This window comes from Neovison vison, chromosome 2 (genome assembly GCF_020171115.1).
Source record: "Neovison vison isolate M4711 chromosome 2, ASM_NN_V1, whole genome shotgun sequence".
Taxonomy (NCBI): Eukaryota; Metazoa; Chordata; class Mammalia; order Carnivora; family Mustelidae; genus Neogale; species Neogale vison.
Genome location: NC_058092.1, coordinates 212,165,309 through 212,191,006, shown reverse-complemented (window position 1 = coordinate 212,191,006; position 25,698 = coordinate 212,165,309). Strand labels below are relative to the sequence as shown.

The window sequence follows — 25,698 nt, the reverse complement described above, 5'->3', positions numbered from 1 at the left end:
GAGTTTTTATCATGAATGGCTATTAAATCTTTGAGAAATTTTTCTGTATCTGTTGAGAAGACCATATAATTTTTCTTTTTGAAGCTGTTAGTGTGGTGAATTATATTAATATATTCTCTGTTACTGAATTATTTTGCCTTCCTGGGACAGACCCACTTGATCATGATATAGGAGAGTCACCCAATACACTTCTCTTTATGTCTTGCTGATAATGTCTTTAAATTTTTTACTTTTATTTATTTTCATTTTTACTTGTATTTCATAAATTTCAGCTTACTGTCAGTTTTTTCATGGCTACACTAGCCTCAAAATGAGTTAGAGAGCATTTCTTCTTTTTCTGTGTTCTGGAACATTTTATATAAAATATGTTATCTCTTTGTAGGTTTGGTGGAACTCACTTATAAAAACCATCTTGGTCTCTTGGGGTTTGTGCTTTTTTTTGTATGCTTGTTTGTTTTTTGTTGTAGCATTTAGCCTGCCAGTTTAATTTCTGTACTAACTATAGGTCAGTTTCAGGTATTTGTTTGTTTAAGTTTGGGCAATATATTTTTCTAGCAAATTGTCATCTGAAACTTCAGATTTGGGAGCATAAATTTGTAGAATTTTCTACTGATTTTTTAAAACCCTCTACCAAATAGGAATGCCCCCTTTTCATTCCTAGTATTATTTTGTGCCTTCTCTTTTTCTGAATCAGTTTTGCCAGAGTTCTGTTACACTTCATTCTTCTTTTCACAGAACTGTATTTTTATTTTGCTAATTCTATTATCACTTACTTTTTTATTACATTATTTACACTTACTTTATTATTCTCTCCTGTCTTTTTGGACTTTTCTCATTGGTTCTTTTCTGACTTCTTGAGTTACTTAAATTCTTTAGTTTTCAGTCTTTTCTGATGGAAACTTGTAAGATGATAAATTTTCTTCTAAGTTTTGCCTTGGGTACATCTCAGGTTTTGAAATGTAGTTTATTGGTGTTCAGTTTTAGTTTTTATAAAAACATTTCCATTATGATTTCTCCTTTCATTTATGAAGTATTAAAAGTATTTTTTCAGTTTTTTATTGGATGGGTTTTCAGGAAGCTACCACTTTACCATTGATTTCTAATATTGCATGATAGTCAGAAAATATGATCTGTTATATGGATTCTGAAATATTTTTTGAAATTTGCTTTGTGGCCTGTCAATACATGGTACTTTTTTGTGTAAATGTTCTGTGTGTGCTTGAGAACATTGAATGTGTTTTCTTTATTTGTTGGATACAGTGTTCTCTATATCTATCCATTAGGGTCAGGCTTATGAATTGTGTTGTTTACATCTTCTGTATTCTAAGTTTTGCCTTCTTGAACTGTCAGTTACTGAGGGAGGTGTGTTAAAATTAAAGTCTCCCACTATGACTGTGGATTTGTTGACTTGTAATTTTTTTTCTTTATATATTTTAGGGCTATATCATTAAGAGATTCAGGATTGTTACATCTCCGTGGAGAATTGGTCCTATTATGTAATAACACTCATTATTCCAGACACACTTTTTGGCTTAAGATCTATTTTGTCTAATGTTAAAGCTATGCCAGATTTCTCTTGGTTAGTTATTTTCCTGATGTATCTTTTCCCATCCTTTTACTTTCAACTTTTCTGTGTCATTATGTTTTAGGTGTGTCTCTTGTAAACAGCATATAGCTGGATTTTGTTATCTTATCCAATGTGAGACTCTGTCTTTTAACTGGTGAGTTTAGTCTTTTTATATTTATTGTAGTTACTGCTATATTTGGATTTGTTTTGTATCATTTAATTTTGTGCTATTTACCATGCATTTTTTTTCCTCTGCTGCTTTTTTCTCTCTTTTCTGATTGGTATTGAATTGATTGGATTTTCTTTATTCTTTTCTTCCTTTTACTTGATTAGTAGATTTGTATTCTGTTTCTAGAATGTATAACTGGTCATACCTGTAAAATGTTAATAAGCATACCTGATTTGACAGAATCTAAAGCTAATCATCCTTTCTGTCCTCTTAAATAAAACTAGAATGCCTTAATTCTTACCACTGTTTCCAGTTTTACATACTGTTGGCTCATATTCTGGTTTTATGTTCTTTTTATTCCCCCATTAACTATTATCATTATCATCAATTCTTAACAGTAAATATCTATTTTGATTTATAGGTGTTACTTAACTTTACCCTCTCCATTGTTTTTGACAATTCATTCTTTTTTCTGCTAGTTTGTTGTTGTTATTTGTTTTTTTCAGTGAAGGCTAAAGAGTAGTTACTTAATCATTCTTTTTTGGTCTGAAATGGTTTTGTTTCCTTCTTAAATGGTAATCTAGCCTGTAGTTCTAAGCCTAATGAAACTTACTTTGTCACTGTGGCAGTAGTATTTCATTTTTGTTTGGGTTCCTCTTCTTTTTACTTTTACCATTTTTCTCTATGCCTTTGGGTGTTTCGATTTCACTGTGATGTGTCTAGGTAGAGAAAGTTACTTATCACTGGGCTGGTGGATAGAGTTTTAGCCTCTCTGGAGTTGAAGCCCTCTAGTGGTCTCGATTTTATAAAGGAGCCCCATTTCTAACATCTCAAGGCCTCATCTCCTGACCCTGCATGAGCAATAGTCCAATAGTCCCTCTCCTTCTTGTCTAATAACCACCACCAAGGCCACTACTCTACTGGCTCTCAGCTCTCCCTTTGTTTATGTTTCTTGAGGATCTCTCCTCCTTTCTTGTGATCTTAACCATGCATTTTAAAAAAAAAAATTGTTAAATTTTGTCTAGGACTTAAAAGTGTTGTTACCTAAAGGGTTTTCTAAGCCTACTCCACCATTTTTCTAGAACTGTTAAGTCTGCTCATGCTCTTTACTGGTTTATCTCTGCATGTGAGAGAGCAGTGTTAGACGGGATAACCGCAGCAGTTTCTCTATGTTGAGACACCATTCTCTGGGTCCTAGCTACACCATTCTCTGGATCCTAGCTGTAGGCTCCAGATGCCTTACCTGTTAATTCAAGTTTTATCTTGAGTTTCAGCTTATAAGTATGTTTCTAGTCCAGTTGAACATTGTAGTCTGTTTGGAGGGTGGTGTGATATAGGTTGATTTTAAGCTAATGAGGAAATAGGGAAGTATGTGCTGGAGTTGTTGCTAAAGGATACTGGGTCTTCTGGAAATAGGAAGCCGCTTGGAAATTTTTTTCCTGCTATGCACTTCCCCCAAGGGCCAGAGATAAGATGTGTTAAAATACTAACCCTCTGGCTGAAAAGGAGAATTGAGAATTATTCTTCAAGAATTGTGGTGATTGAATTGAAAGTGTATTTAGAATCTTTCCTCCCTGGTCCTGGATCCTTTGGTTAGGCCTCTAGTTTACTTGAGGGTGTTTGGTTTTTTCCTGCTGCAGCTAACTTGTTCATCCCCAACACTTATTTTCACAGAGTCAGAAGAATTAGCCTGCTTTCACTTTCATGTTCAGCAGCAGTCAGAATTATACTTCTCTGATATTATTTTCATTTTGTCATTTCCCTGATGGTAACTTAACCATCAATCAAGTTGATCCTGAGTATATTAAAATTCTTTAGCCCATTGCTGAAGATGGGAGTCATCTAGCCTTCTTTCTATTCTAATTATTTGTTGTCTTCCCTTGTTGGCTGCCTCCATAATCACCTTTTCATTGTGACTTCATTCATTCTTCTTGTCTTTATGCCTTCTGCCATGATCTCCTAGGTCATGTCCATTATTTTCTTTAGGAATTCTTCCAGAAGGCCTTTCTTGGTTTAACTTACCTTTCTTTATCCTGACATTTTATAAGATTGTTCTGTGTTGCATTGCATTTATGTTGCTCTTTTTTTTGTTCTGAGTACTTTCATGAAGTATCATTTTTCCCATTAGCTTGTGGACTGTTGCTGTGTATACCATGAAGGAATGAAACCTTTTGTACTCCCTTTTTCCACAAAACTAGCTCTGTCAACAGAACAGTGAAATAGGAAATAAATTCCCTTTTTTCTGTTGAGTAGTTTAGTCTGGGGGGATAAAACTTAATGAAACAGCCCATAAAAATTGTATAAATGTTATGACAATATGCTGCTTATTCTAAATATTTCTGGAACTAGAGAAATATTTTTGAATGTGTCTTCTTTTGTATATAATTATAGAAGCAGAGAAGATTGCACAGGTGGCAAAAATTCGGTTTCAGCAGAAGGTGATGGAAAAAGAAACTGAAAAGCGCATTTCTGAAATTGAAGGTACATCAGGGAGAAAAGAGGCTCTGACTGTCCCAAACTACTTCTCTGCCTCAGAGATCGGGCTCTTAATTGTGGTAGGCGGGAGAGCCAGAGACAGAATACTCTGGTCTGGAAGATGTGGCTGCCTTCATACCCCAGACAAATTTTTATAAAAAATTACCAATATGTGTTCAGCTCTTGGTTTGGTTTGTGACTATAAATAACTCATCCTTTCATTTTCTGTCCTTAAGTTGTGGCTTATTAGCTACCACTTTGTTCTCAGGCAAAGTATGAGAATTACTTATAACCAGTTGTAAGGAACATGTAAGATAAGAAACCCCACCACTACCGGTTTCTTTTCTACCTGGCAACAACAGCAACAAAAATAACCAAAAAATTAAGGAAAAAAATAAGCCCCAGTTTTCACAGAGGCTCTCAAACTCCTTGATTTCCTATAGTGAGATGTTGATGTTCTGAGCCCAGTCTTGAAGACCAGACATTCAGCCTCTTTTCTTATACTACTACTTCCTGTCATTCTGCATTAACTAATTCTGGATCAAATTTGGAGGGGGTACAGACGGTGCAATAAATAGAGCAGAGATTTTATATCTGGACTTCATTATTTTACTTGAAGCCTAGAGCCTGGGTAGGATGTGAGGCTTTTTTTTTTTTTAAGAAGTTGTTTTTTTGTTTGTTTGTTTGTTTGTTTGTTTAGATTTTATTTATTTATGTATCAGAGAGAGAGGGCGAGAGAGCAAGCACAGGCAGACAGAGTGGCAGGCAGAGGCAGAGGGAGAAGCAGGCTCCCTGCAGAGCAAGGAGCCCGATGCGGGACTCGATCCCAGGACGCTGGGATCATGACCTGAGCCGAAGGCAGCTGCTTAACCAACTGAGCCACCCAGGCGTCCCGGATGTGAGGCTTTTTGAGGATAAAAAGGAAAGAAGGAACAAAATGAAGTAGACTCTGATGATCTGAGAGTTCTTTGATGTTGACAAGAGTATTCCACTTTGAGAAGAGTGTGTCTGGGGACTGGGATTTGAAAACTTGTTGATAAATGCCTTTATGTGATCAAGGAGTACCTTGGCTGGCTAGTCAGTGGAGCATGTGACTTGCTTTTGGGGTTGTAAGTTCGAGCCCCATACTGGATGTAGAAATTACTTAAAAGAATAAAATCTTTAAAAAATAAAGTGATCAAAATATTAGGCAGTAGAGAAAGAGACCCCTACTTATCATAAAATCTGAACTCTAACCCAGCTGACGAAATGGATTACAACTTTCCTTTGTTTTAAACACCCTAACTCTATTTTGCTTGCTAGATGCTGCATTCCTGGCCCGAGAGAAGGCGAAGGCAGATGCTGAGTATTATGCTGCACACAAATATGCCACCTCAAATAAGGTGACTGGCTCTCTGCCACTCCTAATAATAGAGTGTTTGGGATTTTGCTTTTCCTTGGGGTTGGGGTTTGGGAGGGGGAGGCTGTATTGTGATAGAGGTGATCTGTCCAGTGTCAAGGAAAGGTAGTTACCATCACACTCTCTAAAAACAGCCAATCATTTATCAAGACATATTGCACACTCATTGGGGAGAGAACTTTGTATAGTTCCTAGTAGAAGTGGGGAGCTAGGACAAAGGCAGATATGTAAACACAGGTCAAATACCATAAGTCATCCGTCCATAGTGCCGTATCACAGGGCTCAGTAACCAGGAAAGGTAAGGGTCTTCTCATGGAATGACAGGAGTAACAGGAGAAGAGTAAAGTCCATTTAGAGTTGCTTTCCAGGTAAGGTAGCTTTTTTGTATAAATGCTAAGCGTATTGAGTGTAGTGTTTCTCATCAACTTCCCTGGCATTTTGAGATGGGATACTTTTTCATTGTTGAAGACTGTCTTACATATTACGGGCTATTTTGCATCCCTGACCCTTGCCTGCTAAGCATCAGTAGTACTCCCTGCAGCATACGCTTTCAAATGCCCCTGAGTACTGCTTGTTTACTGGGTTTAAAAATAATATAGTTGTGAGGAACTTGATGTGTGATAATTTGAGAAAGGAGCGTGATACAGGTGAGCAGTTTTTGTAAAAGTACTTGGGTTAATCTAGGTTTAGAGAACATAGACCTACTTAGCAGGAATTAGGAAGAGGCAGCTAGAAGCCCTGTGGTATTCTATGAAGGGAAGAATATGACCAAGGTTTATAAAGTTTTTAATTGCAAAACAGATTAGAATATTGAAAGAGTTGAGAAGGAGGTCCATTGTGTTTGGTGTGGTTTAAAGGATTAGAGTCAAGATTGAAAGTATAGACAGGTCTTAAATTCTTTCAGTTTAGAAAGGAACAACATACTGTGGTTACAGATGAAATGATAAGACATGGTAGATTTATAGAATGGAAGTTGTCAATACTTTGAAATCTGGTATAAATTTAGAAGTAAATTTAACATATTAGAGGAGACACAACTTTATAGAAACAGAATGGAATTTGGCCAAGATGGAGACAAGGTGAGAAACTTGTATATAAAACTAGCAATTCAGATCTGTCATAGGAGAAGCTGGCTAGGCACACAAGTATTGAGACTTTGTCACTGAAATTAGCCTTGTGCTGAAAGGGACAGCAGTTTTATGCCATTTTGAAAAATGCTATCAGATAATGACCTATAGTAGTAAGGCATTAGAAAGTAATTTGGTTATGCTCTGTGACCAGATTTGATGAGTATTTCAGCAGAGAGTGTAGACCCAAGGAGTGGAAGGTGTGGGGGTCTATGAAGGGTCTATAGGACAGGCAGGGGATTTGAGATATGGAAAGGATTACTAGGAAAGGTTCCCAGAGGCTTTGGGGAAAGAATATTCTAGGGAATATTAGGAATAAGTTTTGATTAAGCCCAGAGAGATTTTGGTTGGATGTATCATGGCACCATGATTTAAATTTAAAGAACTAAAAACTGTGATAGGGAGAAAGATCTGTTTGATTGACAAACCTGTTCATTATAGTCAGTTTTAACAACCAGCTTCTAAGTAGGGGCATGAGGCCAGACTAGGTAATTTCTTGAGGTCTTTTTCTACTTTTAGAATGTGGTCAAGAAAAGCAGAATCATGGATGGTTGATTATAAGGTTCTGAGCCCAGCCCCTTTGAAGCTCTGCCACTCTCATCTGTTGACCTGTTTACCGCTTAAGAGAACCTGCAGAGATTCCAGGCTGATTCCAGGTTGAACTCAGCTAGATGAAATAAGAAAGTAGATACAAAAACATTTTATAGGCTTTAAGTCACTATAGAAATATTCGTAGTTATCATTGTTCCCAAAACTCACCTCCTCCATCCTTTTTTTTTTTATTAAAAATGAACAGCTTCTTCCTGTATTAGGACAGGAACTTGTTTAAGGAACTTTACGTCTAAAATACGGCTGTGAATGTGAGTCACATTCTTAACTTTAAAGTTAAAGTTGAGAGAAGGTCATGGGCGATGAGTCAGAGTTGAGTAGTGATGCAGGAGAGCAGTGGGGAAAATGCGTGTAAGGAAAGAGACGACTATTGGACCAAAGTGTCCTGATTCCTTTGTTCTTGTTTGCCCCCACACAGCACAAATTGACCCCGGAGTATCTGGAGCTCAAAAGGTACCAGGCCATTGCTTCTAACAGTAAGATCTACTTTGGCAGCAACATCCCTAGCATGTTCATGGACTCCTCTTGTGCTTCGAAATATTCAGATGTTAGGACTGGAAGAAAAAGTTCTCTCCTCTCTAAGGAGGCTCTTGAACCCTCTGGAGAGAGCCCCATCCAAAACAAGGAGAGCACAGGTTGATGCAAGGGGTGGAAATGTACTCCCATATCAGAATGTGACCCAAGGGGTTAAGTGGGAACAATGGTTATACAACACTTCTGATTCACAGAGAACCTGTGCTCCATCTGTTCTGCCTCTCCTGTGGTAGCCCTGGTTTATCAGCCGATTGCAGGATAGAGCCAGTTGTCTGGCACCCAGATGTCTTTTCAGCCACAGTTTTATCAAGTATCCTGTGTGTGTTCCTTTCTGAACTGATACTCATGAATGAGGGAAAGTCTGATGCTAAGATACTGCCTGCACTGGAATGTAAGACATTAAGTATATAACAAGCTGTGTTTTTCTAAGCTGAGATCTATTGAATAATGTTTACATTGGTCCCCGGGGAAACGTGTGCTCAGCCATTCAAGACATAGGAGGCCAGAGAAGATGGCCCGGATGCGGTAAGTGTGAAGAAGATCGATCACACCTGGGGCCCGGCTCTCTCTGTGGGGTTCAGTCCCAGCATTCATCCATGTGATTAGCATCTAGTCCGCTGAAGTTCTCCAGGAAATAATCTTCCACTTGAGCAACAATTTACTTGATACTATTTGCACCTTTTTATTTTCCTATAGTTGAGTTGGCCTGCTGGGATATATGTACCTTGCCACCCAACCAGGGATTCCTAATCACCAGTTATTGCATTAGTAGCCTCGGAGATAGAGCTTGGCTTGAAGTTCTGGGTGAGATGAAACCTTTGCTTTGAACCAAAGCTCTGGGGCCCTGCATTCCCCTCCATTGGATGATGACTGCATTACTGCCCCAGGCCATTCATAACTCAGGTGCCTGGTTTTTAGCCACAGACAACTCCTTATATGTCACCTCTCAGCTCTGGCTGGCCAAGAGCAGGGCAGGGCTTTAACCAGAACTAAGGGCAGCATATAATTCCCCGCTGTTCACTGCACAGTATTGTATCATAGCTGCAGGAAGTTTTCATTTTTAAAACTGGATTTGGGGTACATTTATTTGCCCCGGTACCTCTGCCTGAAGGCCATGTCCTAGGGCTGTCATGGTTACTAGCACACTGATTCTCCTCAATATTGTTCTTCTGGAGCCTACATAGTATGGAACAGAGTAACTTAGCATCTTTGGTCATCTTTGTCTTGTTTATTTTCCCCCCCTGCCTCTGAGATGCTGAAATCAAAGTTCTCCAGCTTTCACCCTCCCTAGGAAGTCAGGATTCCACTGACTTTCTGGGCAGCCAGGGGATTTAATCTCCCATGAGAGGATGACAGACTGAGTTATGAGTAAGCCTGTGGCTATGGGAGACCTATCTCATCTGGGCCTTTTTTCCCTTCGGATTAGCTTTCCTGAAACAGTGTGCCCCATAGTTAGGCCTGAGTTTGTGCAGCTTATTAAGACACCTTTCATGTATACTGTGGTTAAGCCAGACAGAAGTCATGGGACCACTTTCCAGAAATCTTTCCGCTGTCAGTCCTGTCAGTCTCATGACAGCTTGCGGGTTGTGCCAAACACTTTCTATGGGGAAGGAATCCCAAATTTGAGTGGGTCTTTTCCCTGGGCCTTATACTAGAGAGGCATTTGTAATAATGGAGAGAATCCTTTTTTATTTTTGCTTATTATATGCACTCTCTTTATGAATGGATCTTGTGTTCTTTAGCCCTCCTTTAAAGAACCTTTGAACTGTAAGAATAAACTCTTCACCTGTCATGTATTGTTGCTGCAGATAGATAATGATTGTTGTGGGAAATTTGGGTCATTGACCTTTGTGCTTTCATTCCTAGAGATGTTTCCTATTCCCATGAGCTGAAAGCTGTTGCCCCAAAGTGATGGATGGGGGTTTTCTTACAAGCCCCCGGTGGCAGAGTTGAGGAACAGGGAACTAGTGTTACAAAGTTGTAAAGAAACTACTTCCACTTAAACTCTCCGTGGAGTGTTTCCCAGTGCTCGCTCAGGCTCTAAGTCTATCCCTCCTGCAGGGATGTTCCTTTTGGCAAATATACACTGTAATCTTGAAGTCTAAATTTATATGTGAATTGCTACCTTTTTTAAAAAAAAAAAAGAAACCAAATAAAATTATTTTACTATCAGTGATTTGTATTTTTTCCTTATGTCTCCCATTATTTTCTCTTGTCTCAAACATATTCCTAAGGCTGTCTTGCCCATTCTGACTAGGTAGCCAGTTTATTTACTAGTTTCACTCAACTGTAGAGGTGTTTCTTATACTCTTCTCAGACTACTGCTTCCCAGCTATAGGAATTTTGAAAGCAGGGTTTCCACTCTTCCTGACACAGAATTTAACTAGGAATGTTCTGATTCTTGGTGGGATGTGGTCAGCAGCAGAAGAGGAAAGAGGGAGGCTGGAGCATGGTGCCCTTCGGAGGCTGTCTACAAAGGGAGGGAGGAGGTGGGGCAGTTATACTAAGGCAGAGGAAGGACAAACGGTACAAATTATAACTGGCAGTGGTATGATGTAACTACTGTCACCAATTCAAATGTTAGTCCAAGAGCCAGGGCTGGACCTCGTCTACCCACCTCTCAACCTTTCCTTTCTGGGAAATAATTCCACAATGTTGTTGGGCAGTGGGGCTTGGTAATTGGGAGTTTTGAGGACAGGAGCCCTTTACTTGGGTTCCCGTGGGCTCCAACCCCATAGTATTCTATGTTTGCTGCTGCAGACCAGGGAAATTTTAACTCATTCAAACCAATTATCCAGTAGGTCTGGGTGGGTATTAAAATGAAGTGATTTAGAACTAAGTGATTTCTGCCTATTGCTATAGAAGAGGAATTTTGTGAATTAGAAGTTGTGATCTCTGCTTGCTTGGTGATAAGTCCCAAATGTGTGCAATAGAAGGCTGTTTGTGATCTGGCCCCCACAGACCTCTCTAGCCTGAGTCCTTGAGTGTACCATCTCTGCGTCCCTTTAAATATAGTGTTCTATCAACCTGGCTAATTTTTTCCCCTTGTAACTCCGACTTTCCTTTGCTAACTCCTGATAAATCTTCACTTCTTCAGACAGGTCACGCTAAACTGTTGGCTCAGGTCAGCAGTTCACATTTCTGCCTTAGAACATTTCACACACGTCACTTTACCTGTTTGATGTCTTTATTCACAAATGTTCAGCTCTCTAGGGGCAGGGACTGTGATTCTGCTCTTTCTTGGGCTGGTATCTGTTGCTCATGCCTGGCCCATATGAGTTGGTCAGTGTCAGTTTTGTTGCACAAAAGAAGAAAAGGATGAATGTGAAATGCAGGAAAGTGAATATTGGGGGAAAAAAGAAAGACCTAGAAATTAGGGTAGAGTATTTGTGTGAGGACTTAATTTGTAACCATGGGAAGTTACCTAACATCTCTGAACTTGTTTACATCTTCACAGGGCTCTTCATTGGTTTCAGCAACATATTTTTATGCAGTTTGCATAATGATTTCTGCATGGTGATTGTTGGGGTGCATTTTTGTCTTCCTAAACTGGGGGAGGCTGATCTAGGCCCCATCCAAGGCCCCATCCCACTCTCATAGAGGATGTATAAAGGGGCAATGATTTCCAGTAATGAGGATCTCATCATATCTTTATCATGATGGATTTTAAAAAGGAAGAAGAGATAGAAAATGTGATTGTAGCTCTAAGGTAATCAGTCCAAGCGTCAACCTTCTTTAACCCAAATTCTCCTCGAGGACATCACATAGCACAACATTTGGGATCTTGGAGCTTCTAACAGTTAATATTCGTAGAGCACTTTGCATTTACCAAAACATCAACAGGCGCACTGAAGATGTAGTCAGTTTTTTGTAGTGATTAAGGAGTTGGGTTTTACATTTAAACAGTTCTAAAGAATAGAAGGGGAGGAAAAGGTGCCAAGCCTGACCAAAATACTACAAAAGAGAAGTAGCTACCAATCTTAAAAATATCAGTGCAAAAGTCTACTAACAGTCTAGCATCACATTAAAAATACTACATTACCACCAAATGAAGATAATCAGTAACACAGGAATAGTCTAACACTAGGAAATCTAGTAAAATTAACCATGTAGGGGCGCCTGAGTGGCTCAGTCAGTTAAGTGTTTGAGTCTTCATTTCAGTTCCGGTCATGATCTCAGGGTTGTGAAATAGAGCCCACTGTTGGGCTCTGCGCTGGGCATGGAGCCTGCTTAAGATTCTTGTTCTCCCTCTCCCGCTGCCACTCCAAAGCATCATGTTAGTAGAATTTAGGAGCAATCACATGATGTCTTGTTCGTATAGAAAATGGCTTTGATAATTAACATCCATTTTTAAACTTTTTAAACCCTTAATAAAATGGGAATGGGTGAATACCTCCCTAGCCAGAGAAAACATTTCTCAAATCAGGCTAATTGATGAAAGACTAAAAGGATCACCATTGTATCAGGAATAAAACAAGTCTATCTACCATTACTAGAATTAGAAAAAGGGAATGAAATAAAATTTTAAAGGAGGCATTTTTTTTAAAAGATTTTATTTATTTATTTGACAGAGATCACAAGTAGGCAAAGAGGCAGGCAGAGAGAGAGGGGGAAGCAGGCTCCCTACTGAGCAGAGAGCCCAATGCGGGGCTCATCCCAGGATCCTGAGCCGAAGGCATTTAACCCACTGAGCCACCCAGGCGCCCCAAAGGAGGCATATTTGTAGACGATACAATTGTACCTGTAAAGTACAAGAAAATTTCCTAAAAATGATTGCAAAAATAGCATTCAGTAGTTAGGTACAAATTTATTAAATATTTTATTTATTTATTTTAGAGAGGATGAGTGCGAGGGACCAAAGGAGAAGGAGAGAATCTCAAGTAGACTCCAAGCTGAGCAAGGAGCCCAAGCAACACAGGGCTCGATCTCATGACCCTGAGATCGTGACCTGAGCCAAAATCAAGAGTCAGACACTTAAACAACTGAGCCACCCAGGTGCCCCACAAGTTTATTATTTTAAAACAAACAATTGCTACCCTATATAAAATAAAACTTAAAAATATAATGAAGTCCAGTTTTTATTAATTAAAAGCCAGGATAAAATACTTGGGAATAAGCAAGAAGTTTCAAGATCTATAGAGAAAACTTGAAACAAAGAGAGGATGTAAGATTTTTAATAAATTGACTTATTCTGTGGGAAGGAAGAGAGAGCAGTTATCCCAAAATCAATCTACACATTTATGAAATTTCAGTAAAAATATCAACCAGGTAGTTTTTGGAGCTAAACTAACATCCCGAACTTGATAGGGAAAGTTTTAAAAGAAGAGTCACAATAGCCCTACCTAATGTTAAAATATGAAGTCACAGTTACTGGGGCACCTGGGTGGCTCAGTTGGTTAAATGTCCGACTCCTGATTTCTGCTCAGGTCATGATCTCAGAGTTGTGGGACCAAGCCCAACATCCATCTTCATGCTCAGTGCAGAGTCTGCTTGTCCCTCTCCCTTTGCTCCTCCCCCTGCTCACTCTGTCTCTCAAATAAAATCTTAAAATCACAGTTATTGAACCTGAGTACTATAGCTTTAGTAGGTCAATTAAAGTATAAAAAATAAACAATTCCATATGGAAGCTTAGTACATGATAAAGGAGCCTTTTTCCTTGTAACCTAGAGGGAAAATATGGATTATTCAATAGAGTTCACAAAATTCAGGGGGAGTTGGAAATAATATATATCCCTAGCTCACATCTTACATGAAAATTTATTCTTGGTGGCTCAAGTATATATACAGAGAATGTTAATATGTAAACTGTAAAATACCTCTGTGGAAGGCAATGTGGCAAGTATTCATCAAAATTCAAAACAAAATTTAAAAAGCATTTCATTACTGAGAATTTATCCTTCATGAACCTCCCCCCAAATAAGAGTATTCATCATAGCAATATTTGTGATATTTAAAGATGGGAAGATCTCTTGAGTGTTCATTTTAAAAGAGTTTTTAAAATTCCCTTATTTTGGGTGTCTGGGTGGCTCAGTGGATTAAAGCCTCTGCCTTTGGCTCGGGTCATGATCCCACGTTCCTGGGATCAAGCCCCACATTGGGCTCTCTGCTCAGCAGGGAGCCTGCATCCCCTTCTCTCTCTCTGCCTGCCTTTCTGCCTACTTGTGATATCTCTGTGTGTGTGTGTGTGTGTGAAATAAATAAATAAAATCTTTTTTTTAAATTGCCTTATTTCAATAAAATAGAATACTAAGCAAGTGACAGAATACCTTAGGATGCTGCTATTTGAGTGAAAATAGTGGGGGATGTATATATATGTCTTTTTTTTTTTAATCTGTAAACTATCTCCCAAAGGATATATCATAAGTGCATAACAGTGATTACATAAAGAAATAAAGAAACCAAAAGAATATAGGAGAAGTAGATTCATTTTCACTTTTCACCCTTTGTACATTTTCTTATATTTTATACCATGTGCATGTATTACCTACTCAAATCATTGTAAAATAATGTTTAGGGGAAATGCAAAATAAAGTAAATATGGAAAAAGGAAGCTTTTGCTTAAGTGGTAGGAATGCTTTTATAATCAGAACCTGGTTCAAGTTCTAACCATTCCACTTGCTAAAAGTCTAACCTCAAATTATTTCTTCTTTCTAAATGTCAGTTTCCTTGTTTATACCATATGAACAAAGAGAGCCTACTAGACATGGTTGAAGTGAAGATTAAATGAGATTTCTAAGAAACTAAGTGCAGTGTCAGGTAAATGTGAAGGGCCCAATGTAAATTGTGGTTATTGTTACTATTTTGTCATTTAATCCTCAAAACTTTTTGTGAAAAAAGAAGAAAGCCTGTTGTTTGGTTGCCCCACCCCATTTTACAAGTGAGGGAAGTGGGGTTTGAGTCAGTAATTTCATATCTCATTTTCTTCCATTCATATCTGGATTCAGAAAGAAAAATATTGTGACATGTAAGCTCCTAATTTGAGGCAGCAATTCCAGTAAAGTTTGTTGTCTAGACAAAATGGGTTACAAACCTTAGCTTTTCAAGAATTGATTATTACACATTGACCATAATATTGTTCTTCCCACTGACAACCATCTTATTATTCAGTAAAAGGTAATGTATCAGAGTGTGTGTGTAAAACAGCCATAACTCTAGAAAACCACTCATGAGGCTAGTTTAAGAGTGCTCAGTCCTGTTCAATCCACTGTAATTAAGAGTGTTAGGTGGTGGTGGTGGTGTGTTTTTTTTTTTTTTTTTTATAAACCAAGGATAAGTGTGATAGAGTAACATTCCACTCTCCATTTCTTGGTTCCAGGGCACTATTGTATTGCATTACTGTCTTTAGTTTTTTTCAATGGCAAGGAGTTTCCCAATCCAGAGAAGTTTGATCCAGGACACTTTTTGGATAAAAATAGCAGCTTCAGGTAAATAGAATACTTTGTGCCTTTTTTCCATGGCAAATACAAATAAATCCACACAAGTCATACACATGCACATTCCGGACAGTTTTTAGCTTCACTGAATTTATGGTATAACTCAGTAATCTACTGGTGATAGGAAAGTCAATCAAATCAAATTGTTATAACTCTCCAAATCTGGATGAAACCATTTAAGTATGTACACCAGTAAGATCAGATAGGTCCTCCAGGAACTATTTTGTTGTTTGGTAATTGAGTACAATGCAGGTTTTTAAAGAAAGCAAAGAAGGGCAATCCAAATCAGGTATCATGTATTACCAGATGACAAAGGAATTTGCTTTTGCCAACTTTTGTTGATCTCCCCTTTGTAATACAGACTTCTAAAACAAAATGTGCAAGTTCTTTTCTTTTTTGTAAACTATTAATCATTATTAATTTTCTGATTCCTAGAGCCAGGGACCATCAAAAAGACCTTGACCATTTAATCTTCTTTCTTCCCCTCTGAAATTTAGAGCCCCATATACCCTTGCCTCTGTGCAGGAGCTAGTTGGCTCCCAGTTACTGTTTTCCATAAGTTCATAAAAATAATTTAGGATTGGTCAGTACACATTTTTTTTCCTTGTTATCTAATCATTTGATTTGATTTGATTTGTATTTTCAAATGTAACGGTTGATATATTTTGCTTCTAATTACAATGATAATAGGTGTTTATCATAAAAAGTGGAAAATGAAAAAAGCAAAATAAATAAACACCCTACAGAGATAATCACTGTCAATATTTTACTGTATATACTAGGTGCTTTCGATCCTTCCATCACTCTTTTCTCTCCAACCACCAGCCAGCCCTTTTCTGTGGCACTTGCCACCTGCAAGTTGGGTTGAGACCCAGCAGCAGGAGCAGCAAGAGCCAGAACTGGGAGCTGGATGTGGTCCGGGAATTCATGGCCTAGTGTTAGGGAGGTGGCAAGAAGAAAGTCAACTACTATGATGGTGATACTCGAAATTATTATTATGGACAGGATCAGCCCATGAAACCTCAGAATCCTCATGGCTCTGTAACTTGCTGCGAAGTTATGGCTTATATAAAAAAATGGAAATACACTGTCCCCATAAAACCACTGGTGAAGAAATGGCAAAATACCACATGTTGAATACATCAAATGTTTATATTCAATAAGACCAGATAACATGTCTGAATATAGTAAGCAGATGCAGAAATTTAGTGTTGGAGATAATTGTCCAGAGTTCAATGGACTAAGTTTTGTCAGCCCTCAGTTGGTGCTTGGGGCTGTGAAGTTAAACCAACAACAAACCAACATGGCTGTTACCTGGGCTGGAGGATTCCATCATACTAAGAAATCAGAAGAATTAGGATTCTGCTGTGTTAATGATATTGTACTTGCCATCCTTGAGTTACTGAAGTATCATCAGAGAGTCTTGTGTATTATTACTGATATTCATCACAGTGATGGTGCTCCAGAAGATTTTTATGCAACAGATCGTGTAATGACTATTATTCCAAAATATAGGGACTACTTAGCTGGAAGAGGAGACATGAGGGATATCGGTACAGAATAGTCTGTATTCTGCTGTCAACTTTCCAATGAGAGATGGTATGGATGATGAGTCAGGGAAGTTTTGTAAGCCTATTATCCTGAAAGTGATGGAGGTATATCAACCTATTGCTGTGGTGTCACAGTGTGGTGCAGACTCATTATTTGGTGATAGACTTGGTTGCTTCAGTCTGACCGTCAAAGGTCATGCCAAATGTGTAGAAGTGGTAAAAACTTTCAATATGCCAATACTGATGCTTGGGGGAGGTGGATAGACAATCTGTAATGTTGCTTGATATTGGACATATTAAGACTACAGTTGCCTTCAATTGTGAGGTTCCCAGTGAATTGCCATATAATGATTACTTTGAGTATTTTGGGCCAGACTGCAAACTGTATATTAGTCCTTCAAACAGGACAAGCCAGAACCCTATGGAATATATGGAAAAGATAAAACAGCATTTATTTGAAAATTTACACATGCTACATCATGCACCTGGCATCCAGATGAAAGCTATTCCGGAAGATGTTATTCATGAAGACAGTAGAGATAAAGATGGACAAGAATCAGAAAAGAAAATTTCTATTTGAATATCAGATAAAGAGAGCTTGTGATGAGGGATTCTCAGATTCTGAGGATGAAGGAAAGGAGGTCATAGAAATGTGACTATCATAAGGAAAGAGCAAAGAAAACTAGAACCAAAGAAGACAAGAAGGACACTGGGTGGTGGGGGAGTAGATGTTAAGGAAGAAGGACAAGAGTGGTGAAAAAACAGATGCCAAAAGAGCCAAATCAGAACAGCTCAGCAACCTTTGAATTTGAGAGTCTCCCCATTTCAGAAGGCATAAAAAGGAGAGAAAATATTGGAGAGAAAGTTTTTTCCTTTTGAAGGCTCCTGGATTTATTTTATACTAGTTTGGCATGGACTGTGTTTATTTTCAAAATGGCTTTTGTTTTTCTTGGCAAATTTTTTTGTGACTTTTCTAATTATAATGAAAAATTTCTCTTCTCCATCATGCTTTATGAAATTGTATTTAAAAATTGATGTTACTTTGTCAAACAATGATCTACTAAAGAAGTAAATGGACTTTCTGAACTGATTTTTCCATGTTTTATAATTTTCTTTATTAAAAAATTATAGTTGAGAAAAAAAAAACAAACTGCAAAACTATAGTAATTAACAATGTGTGACACTGGTGTATAAATAGACATATAGGTTTAAGATCCAGAAATAAAACTTCACACTTATGGTCAGTTGATTTTCAACAAGGGTATCAAGGCGATAGGGAAAGAATAGTCTTTTCCACAATGGAGCGGGGACAATTGGATATTCACACGCAAAAGAATGAAGTTGGACCTCTTCCTTAAACCATACACAAAAATCAACTCCCAAGTGGCTCATAGACCTAAATGTGAGAGTTAAAACTATAAAACTCTTAGAAGAAAACATAGTAGTAAATCTTCATGACCTCGAGTTATGTAGTAGGTTCTTGAAATGACACCAAGAGCACAAGTAACAACAACCAAAAAAACGGATAAGTTGGTCTTTATCAAAATTTTAAACTTTTGTGCTTCAAAGGACAACATTAAATAAGAGACAACCCACAGAATGGGAAAAGATATTTGCAAGTCATATACAGTATGGGACTTGTACCCAGAATTTATAAAGAACTCTGGTAACTTGGTAATAAAAAGATAACCCAATTTAAAAATAGTCAAAGGGCTTGAATAGACGTTTCTCCAAAGAAGATATACAAATGGCCAATAAACAAACGAAAGGTTTCTCAAGATCGTTAGTTACCAGAGACATGCAAATGAAAGCCACAATGAGATACCACTTCACACCCACTTGGAAGACTAAAATAAGGACAGGTAAGAACAGGTACTTACAAAAATAGGGAGAAGTTAGAATCTTCATAAATTTCTGCTAGGAATGTAAAATGGGGCAGCCAGTTTGGAAAACAGTTTGGCAGTTCTTCAAAGTGCTAAGCGTAGAATTACCATATGAACAATAATTTCACTCCAAGGTGTATACCCAGGACAAATAAAACATGTCCACACAAGAACTGGTATAAGAGTATTCATAATAGCATTATTCATAGTAAACAAAAAGTGGAAGCAACCCAAATGTTTATCTACTGGTAAATGGATAAACAAAATGTGGAAGAGCCATACAATGGAGTATTATCTGACAATTAAAAGGGAATGAAGTACAGATACATGCTACAATATGGATGAACCTCAAAAACATTATTCTAAATGAAAGAAGCCAGACACAAAAGATCACATTTTGTATAATTCCATTTATATGAAATGTCCATAACAGGCACATCTATAGAGACAGAAAGTGGATTCATGATTGTTTAGGGCTGGAAAGTGATGGCAAATGAGCACACTGTTTTCTCTGGGTGGTAGGAAGGGGGCTGATGAAAATATTCTAAAATCCGATTGTAGTGATGACTGTACAACTCATTTTCTAAAAACCACTGAACTGTACCCTTAAATGGGTGAATTTTATAGTATGTGAATTATATCTTAATAAAATTTCTTTTATAAAAAACATATATATACAATGCAAAATAATTTGCACAGGTTGTCCTGATAAAATAGAAGCATGACGACTAGTAAGTACTTCTTGGCTTATAGGTAATCTTCTAAACCCCGCCTAAGGTCATGCAGTGTCAAGACTCAGGTTCCAAAAGGCATGCTGGAATATCAGAAGTATGGAATTGGAACAGGCCAGTAAGGAGAAAGGAAAAGCCCCAGTCCTAGGCACAACCAGAACTGGAAGGAATTGGGCCACTTTGGGGGAGTCAACAGTCCAATCTAGAGTTTCCAAGAGGGGTTGGTGAACTTTGGCTGGACTGAGGTTGATATAAGAGGAGGATTTGATACCAGGCATAGGTCCTGGTATCAGGTAAACAGTAGGTAATTCTACAAATTTGCGATCACAATAACAAAGATTTAGGGCAAAATACCTTTGGTCTCAGTGATGTCAAAGTTTAAGTCTCCAGGCCTTTACATAAGTGGTACCAACATTATATTCAGGTAGTCAGTTCTAGTTCTGATTTTTTCATGGACTAGACTGGACTCAACTTCATATTCGTGGTTGTTTAGGATGAAATAACCCTTATGAATTTCCATTCTCAGGGCTCTTAAAAGCCAAACTCAAGAAGCTTGCTCAAGCCTCTCTTTCCTATCTGTCTGTTAGTTTCAAATATGGAGGGATAGGTTTGATCTTCAGGGATGATCCAGTTGCTCAAACTGAAAAAATTTTCCTCCCGCCTTAGATAACAATTATTTTTATCTTTAGGGTTAGTGCTTGCTTCAGGAGGGAACATAGAATAGAACAAAGCTAACAAATTTTAATCTGATCATTTGGGACATATGCTAGCTATGTGACTTAGGGCAGGACCAGACTTTCTCAATCTTTATCTGAAAAGTAAAATTAATAACTCTTACTTTCCAAGTTTAGGAGGTCGAGGATGAGTGAAATGTGTATATTTTCTCTGATAATTAGAACTAATAAGTGATGGTTTTTTATACTCAAGTCTCTGAAAATTCTCCCACAGCCAATGCAAATTTAAGTTTTTAGATATTCTTTGTGAGCCATTCATTGCTTTTTCCCACTCTGTTTCCTAGATTAATGTATGAAATTCCAGGCTTATGCACTATTCAATCAATTAATATTTGTTAATTATATTTCTCTGGTATTAATAGTGATGCTGGATTTCTCTTATACTTATTATAATATTGTATTTCTCTGAATTTAAATATATTTCAGTTTCAGAGACACTAAAATATGAACTAAGAGCACCTTAAAATCAATAAAATACAGTTGCCCCCTACTACATTTGGACCCATGGTCTGTTACTGGTCCAGTTAGCAGGCTGCTCAAAGTCTAACATATGTTAGTCCCTTCATCCCAGATAACCAGGTCACTTAGAGTCAGCCTCCTCTTTTTCAGTTAACCTGCATGATACCCTTCTACCTGGTATGATGGATCAGTAAACACACATTACATTAGTTTTTTTCAAACTCAGAAAGAACCACTTTACTCCAACAAGGAGGATTACACAGGTACAGGCTATTGACAAATTGGGCAATACTGGTACACAAAACGGATTCAGAGTCCATGCTATGCCTGCTTTCCACTAGCTGGAGAGCAGTCTGAGTCAACATGTCACTGAATCAATGATTGCCCTATTGGAAGTAGGGTTAGTGGGGGCATGTGGGTAGCCTGGGTTTCTGGAATTCCACTTAGTCATTTCCTGCCCTGTTCTAAAGTCAACAAAATGTAAATGCAGAGGAGAGAGTTCATTATTAGTTACTGCTTTTCAACATTTGTTTAATTCTGTTATACAATTCAAGTATAGGTGTGGGACTGGGAATCCAGAAACGAGATATTATCCCTGGACTTAAGGGAGGACAAACAAATAAGCCAACAATTACGGCATCATGCTATGTTTGTAGAGAAGTATGCACAGGGTTTATGGAAACACGAGAGAAGGACACTGAAATCAGACCAGGGATAAAGGAAAGGAGAAGTTTAGAGAAAATGATGCCTAACCTTAGTTTTGAAACACAAATAGGAGTCAGCTTCCAGATGAAGAGAGAGGAGATCTCAACCTCTTTTCTGTTGGTGTATTTTAACATAATTTTTTAAAGATTGGGGGCAATACCGTGGAGGCTTTGAAAGATCGTGGGTTGCTTGGTATGACTAGCAGGAAGGAGAGGTCATTTGGGGAAGAGAGGCGATCTGCTGTGGCACAGGCAGTAAACACCAGGCTTTGGAGGGCCTTGTTGCCAGGCAAAGAGGTTTAAACTTAACTGAGGAGAGTAGAGAACCAGTAAAGGATCTGAACAGTGATGGGAGCAGGAAATTTGGTGTGGTTTGCACTGAAGAAAAATGACGCTGGCTCCTGTGTGACATGTGCAGCCGGAGGGATTTGAATCCCAGGCAGGAAGGCAGATGCAGTCCAGGATGAATGAGAACAGAGCTGAGACAGTGGCAGTGGAGGTGAAGAGCAAGGGCAGTGGTGAGGACCATCAAGAAAGAGAATGGAGAGGCCTTAGTGAGTGAGTACATTTGGGAAGTGGGTGAGAAGGGAGCCTTCAGAACAGCTCCCATGTTTTTGACTTGGGCAACAGGTGGTGCCATTTCCCAAGAAGAGCGGTTAAGGGAGAAGAGAAGCTATGTTTGGATTCAAAGGGGTTGCATTTGAGGTCCCTGAGGAACAGGCAAAAGGAAGAAAGCATTCTAATCAAGGCAGCAAGAAATTAGTAAAGACAGCTAATATATACATAGCACTCTACAGTTTATACGGAACTTTTATTGAAAAGTGAGACCCAATGAGCAGATAGTATGTATGTGGGGTGGGAGGGGAGGTGGGAGGGGAGGGTATCTGGAGAACAGCTGCTTTCTAGAGAGCACTGAAAGTCCAACACTGGGTACTGAGCTGGATCACAAAGTAGGGGAGGGCGCCTGGGTGGCTCAGTGGGTTAAACCGTTGCCTTCTGCTCAGGTCATGATCTCAGGGTCCTAGGATTGAGGCCCGCATTGGGCTCTCTGCTCAGCAGGGAGCCTGCTTCCCTCTCTCTCTGCCTGCCTCTCTGTCTACTTGTGATCTCTCTCTGTCAAATAAATAAATAAAATCTTTAAAAAAAAAAAAAAGTAGGGGAAACACCAGGAGGACATTAGCTTCTACAAAATCCCACTGGTGGTACAGTGGTGAGCATAGCTGCCTTCCAAAATCCCAGAAGGGCTGCATTTAGGAAAAAAGGTATTCAAGAAGTACTTATTCTGAAAAACTGGAGTTAAAAATGTAGGAAAGGGGCATTTTGAATTCACTTCCAACTTTTGAAACAAGCTGAAAGCAAAATAAAAGAGAAAAAAGGTAAAAACACCTTTCCCTTTCAATAAATAAGGAAAATGGTATAAAACAAAACTGTAAAGAATGACTGCCAAATGAAATTAATTTTAATCTGAAATATGTGAGCACACAAAGCCAACACATTCTTGCTGGGAAAGAGACCAATTCACCTAAAATTAAGTGTCATGTTCCTGGAAAGTGCATCCAGTGACTCTCTGTGAGTAGACTGACAGGGTCTAAGGTCTGACTAAGGTGGGTCAGAGATGATCAGTGTTCTGCAGTCTCTATCCTCTCTTTTTATTGGAATAGAACCTCTGATTTTTAGCTGGGCTCATGGCTGTCTGGGGTAAACACTACATTTACCAGCTTCCCTTGCGTATAGATACGACCATGTGACTACCTTCTAGCCTATGAGGTGGAAGTGGAAGCCATGTGTAAAACTGGGAAGTTTGCCTTTGTTTTTATTTTTTTTCAGCAGCTTTATTGAGATATAATCCATACACTACATACAAATGGTATCATGTAAGATGTAGGTTTTCATTCAGCATAGTGTTTCCAAGGTTCATCCATGTTATAGCATGTATTAGTACTTAATTATTTTTATTGCTGCATATGTGTACACCACATTCAATTTATCTGTTTCCACCAGCAGTGTGTGAGGGTGGGAAGTTTGCTTTTCAAGGAAGAAGGTGGGTTCCTTCCTGGTGGCTGGAATGTAAACATCCTGGTGGCGCTGGGACATCTGTCCACACATAAGATGCATTTCTGTGAAGTAAGATTGCTAGAGCAACAAATGAAAAGGGGCCTAGGCCATTTGATGATCACAGTGGTCTTCAACGGCTTGCTTCCAAACTCAACTCACTTAAGAAAGAAGTAAAGCTACAATCTGTCAACATTTTCTATCTAATCTTAATGGGTATAGGGAGTTGAGGGGCAGAGACACTCTGGAAAATCAGAATATAAAGAAAAGCCATTCAGGAAGGCAGAATATCAGGGAGGTGACCGAAGGAAGAACTCAGGAAGAAAAATAAGAGAGAAAAATAAAGCCGTCACGAAGAGCTCAGCACAGCCTCGAAGTACCAAGAGTGCATGGCTTTTTTGAGGCCTCTATTGTCAAGAATGGTAGAATAGACAAGACACTGAAAACCTTGATTTTATGGCAGTCTTGACTAGTAAACAAAAGTTACTGTGAAAACCAGACAAATGCACTTTAGTTATCAACCTAATACCATGGAAAAAAGAACTTCTTTCATGTTTAAATTACATTTCTGTTGAGGTCTTTTTTCATCTCTACAAATTTGCTCTTAAATATGTAATGATGGGAAACAATAAAATTAATTTTTTTTTCCTGAAAGAAAACCAAGGGAGGAGGAAGCGAGGAAGAGAAGCCACAGTTTTTAAACAATGATAATAAACATTGTACCATTTTAAATCTAAAAGATAGCTCAACACTTGTGAGAATTGAACACAGAACTGAATATAAATCTTATAGCATCAAGTAATGTTGATGAAGTTCTAGAGCCTAGGTGAGGTTCGGTGGGCTGAGGTCCGGAGCCAATGACCAAGAAAGAATTCTTGAGACATCTTTGGTGCAAAATGGTGGTTTATTAAAGCACAGGGACAGGACCCATGGGCAGGAAGAGCTGCTGCCCAGGGCCTGTGAGGAGTGGCTGATTGTTATATACACAGGAGTTGGGTAGGTGAGGACAAAGGGGTGTTCAGAAGGGCTGTTGGGATAAAGAAGACTGTCAGGATATTGAAGGCCTGGTTACTATCAAGCCAAGGCCACTTTCCCTCTAATGAGGCACTAACATAAAGACAATTGGGAGTCTCCTGGTGGAATGTTACATTCCCGCTATCAAGCGTCCTTGTTAATGAGATTTAGGTTTTAAAAGAAATTTAACTTTATTTACTTTTCCTTCTACCTCTGTCTCCTTCGTTTTTTTATGGAGGGGAGGGTGACGTTAGGGCTTGAGGAACTGAGTTATGTGTCTTTAGAAATTGGGCTATTGATAAGGTAACTTCTTTGTTGTAAATCTCAAGGACATTTGTAAACCAAGAGAGACTCCTGCCTTGCAGGACTGTGATCTCTGCAAGATAACCATTTGCTCTTCTTTTAGGGCAGTCAGGGGTGCCTGTGAAATGTCACACATATTACCAAGGGGAGTGGGTGGAGAGGGGGTACAAGGCGCCAGCCCCTGCTCCGTTCTCAGCCAGCCTCCTGCTCCCTCATCAATGTGACTAACATAATATGGAGCCACTGGACTGCAAAGGAGCTTTTAGAAGAAAGGAGAGCTCACTTCATGCTATCCTTCTGTCTAATACTCTTGGAATAAAATCTGAACCGCTTTCCATATGAACAAGTTGTGTGCCACCTCCCTACTCTCCTTTCAGATGTGTGTGGCCTCTTTGGTCTCTAAGCTCCTGCACTATCTTTTGCTCCAGTGTCCAAAACGGTCAGCAGGTACTGCGTCTGCCTGGATTGCTTGCTCTCTGTTCCCAGAGATTCCCCTGACTCCTTTAATGATACAAAGCTCAAATAAATTTGTCACTTGCACAAGACAGGCCATCTCTGACCCCCAATCCAAATCAGCCACTCCAACACACCCTAGCCTGCCTTGGGCTAGTCTCTATCACCACATACTGTTTTATTTTCTTCATAAATAAAACCTGAAAATGTCTCAGTCATTAAGTATTCACTGTTTATTTTATGTCTGCTACACCACCTCCCCCACAGACCATGAGAGTGGGATCTTGCCTGTCTTACTCTCTAGCCCCACACCAGACTTTGACATGAAGTGTTCAATATATTTTTGTTAAGTGAATAAGTGAACAAACAAAAAGATGTATCACAGCATGGATTAAATTGTTACCACCTAAAAGTGAAGTATGTGGTTGAAAAACCTAACAGCGTTAACAATCACCATCCCTTAATGATTTCTATACTTTTCTTTTTTTTAGAGCCATTTTCT

General features: G+C 38.7%; 1 protein-coding gene and 1 pseudogene across 1 annotated transcript in view; both read left to right on the top strand.

The window, feature by feature from the left end:
* The window catches only part of ERLIN1 (ER lipid raft associated 1), a 40,461-nt gene extending 30,409 nt beyond the window's left edge, over positions 1-10,052 (top strand). Inside the window, exons 10-12 of the mRNA XM_044240303.1 lie at positions 4,128-4,217; positions 5,514-5,593; positions 7,765-10,052. Of these exons, the coding sequence (XP_044096238.1) occupies positions 4,128-4,217; positions 5,514-5,593; positions 7,765-7,986 (392 nt within the window). The 3' untranslated portion in view covers positions 7,987-10,052. The remainder of the gene's footprint in view (positions 1-4,127; positions 4,218-5,513; positions 5,594-7,764) is intronic.
* Positions 10,053-11,498: 1,446 nt separating this feature from the next.
* Positions 11,499-17,669, top strand: LOC122899285 (annotated as a pseudogene).
* Positions 17,670-25,698: the final 8,029 nt, after the last annotated feature.